This window comes from Micromesistius poutassou, assembly GCF_964030765.1.
Source record: "Micromesistius poutassou genome assembly, chromosome: 6".
In the NCBI taxonomy this organism is placed as follows: Eukaryota; Metazoa; Chordata; class Actinopteri; order Gadiformes; family Gadidae; genus Micromesistius; species Micromesistius poutassou.
In genome coordinates, this window is record NC_140276.1 from 11,364,096 (window position 1) to 11,370,992 (window position 6,897).

General features: G+C 41.0%; 1 protein-coding gene across 1 annotated transcript; it reads right to left on the reverse strand.

The window, feature by feature from the left end:
- Positions 1–404: 404 nt before the first annotated feature.
- On the reverse strand, positions 405–6,412 carry lman2 (lectin, mannose-binding 2). Its single transcript, XM_084468990.1, has 8 exons — positions 6,207–6,412; positions 5,351–5,469; positions 4,894–5,011; positions 4,314–4,396; positions 3,619–3,780; positions 2,598–2,712; positions 2,199–2,318; positions 405–1,307 (listed from the first exon to the last, which is right to left on the reverse strand). Exons 1-8 carry the CDS (start codon positions 6,400–6,402, stop codon positions 1,147–1,149), a joined length of 1,074 nt encoding a protein of 357 aa, XP_084325116.1. The 5' UTR covers positions 6,403–6,412; the 3' UTR covers positions 405–1,146.
- Between the last annotated feature and the right edge of the window lie 485 nt (positions 6,413–6,897).

Below are 6,897 nucleotides of genomic sequence, written 5' to 3' on the forward strand. Positions count from 1 at the left end.
TAGGCCTTCATTGAATTTTACAAATCTAAATTGTCAAAACGTTCGTTACGATTGTGAGATGATACCTGATTAAGAATGAATTAGTATTCGCCTACAACACCAAAAGATAAATTATTTTAATAAATAAAATAACGCTATTTACCTTATGTATGCACATTTGTATCATTGATACACCAGATAAAAAGCTGTAAAGCAAGAACAAACCTTACCTTCATGTGCCTTGATCGCCATCTAGTGGTCCGTAAATATTTCAGGCTGTACTTGAAGCATTCCAGTGTAAATGAAACAGCCACATATAAAGACGCATAATGGCTACCTTTAGAATCACAAAAATCCATTGTTGAGTAAATGCAGTTTAAAAAAAAACAAAGACACATTTGTTCACTGTCTCAGTGTCCATAGACAAAGTATTCTTGTGAGCAGGATAAAAGCAAAGACACTCTTGACAAGTTGATCTGGAGCTGTCAGAGATACAACGTAGAACAGAGTCTGTTCATGCTCTGAAACACTCTCCACAATGTCAAAATATGCTATATTGAAGATCAAAGATTATTTCATTAACAAAATTTATTGACCGTGTTTTTCTTACACTTGGACAGAAGTGCCCTACATTTAGATGTTCCAATTATTCAGGGTGAAATTATTTTTGAAAAACAAAAAAAATGTAAGTAAAACCAAGATTTGGTTATTATTGGTGGTGCAGGTTTGTTTTAGGGTTCAGAATTTCAGCTGGTTGAGAGAATACGTGCCAAAACCACATCAAAAGCATCCAAAAAAAACAAAATCTAAGAGTCAGCAAGTGCCAGCGCCTTATGCTTTCAGACTGACAGAAAGCCCAATAAGAGAAACCCAACAATCAAAAAACAAAAAACAATCAAGATGCAAAACAGAAAAAAAAAATGGTGTCACTGGTTATGTGGAGGCTGACAGCTCTGTTCATCCAATCAAGCTTCTCACAGACTCCCATTCTCTCAGACCGGAAGTGAGCAGGACCTGCTCTCAGCGCAGTGCTGCAACAATATAAACATTTGTACAATCTTCACAAAAGACCATCACATTAAAAGCGTTGAATCTGATGTCGCCTAAGAGTTCAAATTCACAAATTAAACCTCTCTGAAAAGGCCCCACTCTTCCCCTTGCTCTCCTTTAGTAGAATCGCTTGTTTCTTTCTTGTCTCTTCTGGAAAACTACAGCTCCCACCACAGCACAGACTACAATGCCCAGCAGGGAGCACAGAAGAAGCAGGAACACCTTCCAGCCTGTGAGAGCCGTGCCTCTGAAGTTTCCGGTGGGATCGTCAATGTTGTCTATGAACGAGAGAGAGACTCATTGATGGTTAAATGGTCCTTTACGGTAAACAAGAAATTGTCTTGAGGCGTTCAGCAGATTCTATGATAGGACAATAAAACAATAACATGACATTTAAAAGGCCCTTTGAAAATAGAGTCTCATTAATGAAGCATTTTAGATTAAATCAAATTGGCATTGGATGGAATAAGGCTCAGATCAATTGCCAAAAAGGAACACGTTAACGTCCAAATTTGCACACAAAATAGTAGGTGTAAAAGAGTATCTCTACACTGACAGTATAACACAGAAACAGCACCATCTCTGGTGAGTCACAGGTAATTGCAATGGGATTGGGGTTAGAAACAGGGACAGGAAAATAACATAAGATGTCGCAGGTGACAAGTGATCACCTCGCAATAAGTTCTTTGAATCAATCAGCTGGACATTTTATTGTAATATTTTGTTATATTTTGTTTGTTGAAATAGAATGGCGGGTAGCATTTGCCTGGCTATTGGCAGACCAAGCTCAATCGTAGATTGCACGTTGGTATGGGGAAGCTGCTGTCATTTTCTTCAGCACAAGAGGCGTGATAAACGGGCGGCGTTAAATTGACTCTGTACACAATTGGCTGCTTGCAGTCACTTCCCTGTCGTTATTCTGTTAAACCAGCCAATATCGCTAGAAAGAAATGTATTGCTCTTCTCCAGACCCTTCTGCAGGGCGAACTCAAATCGCCGGCAGAATGGGCTGGGCTACCCAGTCTAGGGTAGCATAGGACCTAAGGTCGGAATCTAACCTGTAGCGGCTGCGTACCGCCAACGTGGCTGGAGCAGTGGTGAGTTAGATCACCAGGCACTCGAGAGGTCGTGAATGGAAAGGAGGATGGACAGTAGGGATGGTTTCCTACCTTTGGGGGACTTGAGCAGGTTGACGCTGGGCTGGATCTTGGTCCAGTCCTGGCTCTCCTCCTCGGCTGTGTGCTCCACCATCAGCTGGTACATCTTCATGGAGATGATGTCGTGGTTGTCTGAAAACACCAAGAAAGAGACTGGATTTGAGGTGCATTGTGGGAAATGTAGGAAAACAACTATGAAGGAAAACAACTGTCAAGGATATTAAATAAATAATAAGCAGTTAAAAATGGACATAAGCATGAATGATAAAATATTAAAGAATGTTTGAGGTATGGCAAGGTATAGCAACTTCCCCTCATTCACAGCTCGTTATTTCCCCTCAGAGATGAATAAAGTACCTAATCATTAATCCATCCATCGGTCCATCCCTCACTCTGTTACTCTGAACCTACCAGACAGGTCTCCCGTGGCTGCTGACGCTCCGAAGAAATAGCCGGTGGGCAGACTGACTCCTCCGATGTCGATGCACTCCTTCCACTCGTTCCTATCCTCCACATCCACCATGACCTGCCCCGCAGAACACCGCTCAGGTCAGTCAGTCTTTACAGACTCTCCTTTTGAATACTCAAATTAGATTTATAAAAACACATCATACATGGGTAATACATTTCATTATATGTGTTTTTTATTGCTTCAATGAGACTTAATAAATATAACAAGTAAATGGCATTTGATGGATGAGGTTACCCAAAGTTTCTTTCAATAACCTTATTCGCCATCAGGGAGTCGAACCACTAACACTGGCAGTGTTTATGCCATTCTCTACCTATCTACTCTATTCTCTAGTTGAGTAAAGAAGGACCGGCACTGCATCTGTAACTGAGACCCGCACTCAAAATGCACTTTGTTGATTTGTGCTCTAGTAATGAATTGAGAACAGCAGAAAACCAGCCGTCAGACTATTATGCACTTCCACCAATTATTGAAAATAATTATATTAACCTTTCTGATTCCTATTGCGAATGTTCACTCTGGTGTAGCCTTGGAACCAGACAAATCTGTGAGCTCATTCTTAATTTTCTCTCATTGTTTATCAAATATGTGGCCAACAACCAAGATGGCTGCAGCTGATGTGGAAGGGTCTGTTGAATACGCTATCGCAACAGTACTTAACAACTGGACGGTAAATTTTCTATCAAGAGAAGAACAAACAACTACCCACATCTTTGGTTGATAAGAAAGATGTGATTGCTGTTCCATCATGATTTTCGTTCGCTAAGAGCGACGGCACATGCTTCTCGGCGCGCTAAGGTTGTGCAGCACTTGTTATTGGGAGTGTGTACGGACTGCAGTTTCTGTTCTGATTGTTCATAGCTTCAGTTGTAAGTGGTTTTGAATAAGTAAATGTCTGATCCATGTAAATGGCTGTGTTTGTTTAGGAGGTGCTCGATCAGAGTGATGAGGACCACTCACAGTGAGCCTGCCCTTGGAGTAGCGGATGGCCAGATAGGTTTCGTGGTCTTTGTTCCTGATCTCGGCAGCGCAGCCTCCCAGCTCCGCGGAGCGGCCATCTTTGCCGTGGTCGTAGCCCACACTACCGTTACTCACCATGGCCGAGATGTAGGGGAAGGTCCGCTGGTATCCCCCAGAGGACAGACAGAAAACAACAAAGCAAGTCTGAGTGCATAGGTTTTACAGCTTGGTAGAGAATAAGGTACAGGAAGAGGAATGCATCACACAAAAATTCTTATAGGATAAAGAGTTATATCCAAGTTGTAATCTAAAATCTTAAATTTAACTTTAAAAATGGTGGAAAATGTGGTCCACCACACACCAGATTAGCATATGCAATTAGCCACTTCAGGGATGCAATAATATCCAAATGTAAAATAGCTTTAACTTTACATGGCTACGCCTGAATAATTGGGGCAAATCATAAGCAACTCCCTTAAAAAGTAGCTTATCAGAGTCCACATGAAAACACCCCAACTGAAGATGACAAGAGGTCCTAATACAGATTGAGAGACAACTCACATCCGTCGAGTCATCGTTAGAATAAGTGTCTATAAACACGGCCAGCCCGTGGAACACTGCATTGTGGGAAAAGATGGGGCCTGCAAAGAGAATGTCAGGGGTCAGAGGTCAGGCCAACCCCCCTTTACACTTACATCCATCCCATGGAGGTCATTGCGGAAGGTATCCAAAAAAATAGCCAGGCCAACAAAATGGTCCTGGTTCCCAAACACAGGGCCTAGGATGAAGGCAGAGATGGAGTGAGAGTGAGTGAGTGAGCAGAGACTTTTGGAGCAGAGCTGCTAAGATGTTGAGCCTGAATTATACTTCTGTGATGAATAGTACAATCTGTTTCTCTACTACTGCGTTAAAGACAACCCGAGAAAAAAAGGAACAAATTAAGAGACCCAGTGTACCGCGGGCAGCTATTAGACGCAGAAGTATAGTTGAGACTTTACAATCAAGTGGAGCAGAGGATGATGTTTCAGGCCGAACACCCATCCACAATGAGCACACAAAATAACATGATGAATTAAAACAAAAAAGACATGGTAGTTGTCAAGCTGCGACAATGAGAGTGGTGAAAATGTACTTCCAACCATTTCTTCTTCTGGGTGAAAACCTCACATATGGTCGCATATCTACACAAACAAAGTCACTTCCATGCAAAGAGACTGGCATTGATTTCAGATAAATGTAATTGAGAAGCGGGTAGGGGTGTCCTAATAATTCTACCTGGGTGCAGTCTCTCCTTAGTATACCAGATGGCGATACCATCACCATGGAGATTCTTCTTCCCCGACCCATGAATCTTGTACTGCACATGCATCTCCCAGTCCTTCAGATGAACCGGCTAGAAACGGGAGGAGAAACCTGTTTTTATCAACACAAAACCCCCAAAAGCATAGAAACAGACAGTACACACTACCGGCATACACTGAATTAATTTATATATATAGACCTAGACTATATAAATCTGATTATAATGACACACAATGTTAAGCATACTACTACAATTGACATTGCTTTAAACTCTTCTGTGGCGTTTTATGTTGTTTACTGTATGTTTTGTATGCTTACGCTTTCTTGGCCAGGTCTCAATTGTAAAAAGAGATGTTTCATCTCAATGAGACACAACAAGTGAAATAGCTGTAAAGTGTATACGCTGCTGGTTGTTTCATATTTCTCTCACCACTGTGTTCCAGATGGAGCCCTGCTTGCTCCGGTCATCAGGAGTCAGCCGCACATACGAACTCGTCACTAAAGTGCTGCCCCAGAAATCCCATTGGCTGGACGACGAGCTGCCGACACCTAGAAGACAAACAGAGACGTTTCAGACATCCTGCTCCCATCTAGGCCTCACCATGGCAGTCCCCGCTCAGGTTATATGACACCTGAATTTGCATAGGAAGTGCACAAGGAAATACGATCTACTCTGTGTACTTTATACAATCATCCTAGACTGGGAATGAGGGCGTCACAGCAGAAAGTACAGGACCGTAACGAGGATCAAAAAACGAAACTAAATAAGAATGAACGTCCACAATGCAGTAAGTTAGACATTATTATTTGGCAACGTTATTGAAACTAGACATCACTGATCTCAGAGCGGCCAACTCACGGTTTCACCGTGTGACACACGCGTTTGCCTGTTTACACACGCCACACATCCAATTTCTCACGTCAAAAAAAAAAAAAGCCGAGACGCGTTCGTTCCTTTCCAAACTCCCCGACGGTAGAGTGAGACAGCAGGATAAACTCTAGCACCCCGCCCCCCCCCCCCCCCCCCCCGGTCAACAATTACACCCGCGGACCCTGCTATAAGGAAGGCCTATGCATTACAAGATTCTACAGAATCTCACTCCGGCCATAACCCAAAAGTTGGCAGCCCTGGATCTTTATATACGTATAAGTGTATTACATTTCCAAGAGACTTAAAGTGTTTAATAAGTGACTTGATAACCTTACTTTTCACTGTAACTAGAAGAAATATACCACGATTAAGACATGATCACAAGCTTCAAAGCGCAATTCATCCTCCATCTTACCGTGGTAAGGTTTCGTGAGGGAATGTTCTCTCTTCAGGTGTTCTTGATTCCCGTCTGTTATATCACCGTGCACAAACGACGTGCGAAGTATCAAACATAGCATTGCAGTCCTTAGAAATGTCGAGAAGTTTGCCATGTTGTGGGAATAATGTCGCGAACAGACTGACTTGACTCTTTTCCTGCTTTCTTCCGCCATGATGTCGGTGCTCCCTTTATTATCTTCCGTAGAGGACCGCAGCTCAGTGTGCACATCAACTGAATTATATATATATATATATATATATATATATATATATATATATATATATATATATATATATATATATATATATATATATATATATCTGTTTAAGTAAAATATAAACTATTTTATGTAATGTATTTTGTATTATGTAATATTATATGATTTATATAATAAAATAAATGTGCATCGTTGTTCAAATCAGGGAATAAAAATTATGCAACAAACAGAAGTAAAACAAGTAAAATATATCAAAATATGAATATACAACAACACATAAGTTAATAAATCTATAATTGAAGAAATAAATAAAGCAACTGAATTCAACTGAAACTGAAATGATTAATCATTCTTATTTTTTTTATTTAATGTTAATTTTCTTTTATATCAGATACCATACTTTACCTGCTGTTGCACAAAGAATTGCCCCTCGGGGATAATAAAGACTCC

Bases quoted from the DNA above. Each gene is read 5' to 3' on its own strand.
- lman2 (XM_084468990.1), bottom strand. From the start codon at position 6,402: ATGGCGGAAGAAAGCAGGAAAAGAGTCAAGTCAGTCTGTTCGCGACAT. The intron at 2,319-2,597 runs GTAGGTTCAGAG...TGGTGTTTTCAG, and splicing joins AGCCACGGGAGACCTGTCTG to ACAACCACGACATCATCTCC. The intron at 1,308-2,198 runs GTAGGAAACCAT...TCTCGTTCATAG, and splicing joins CCTGCTCAAGTCCCCCAAAG to ACAACATTGACGATCCCACC.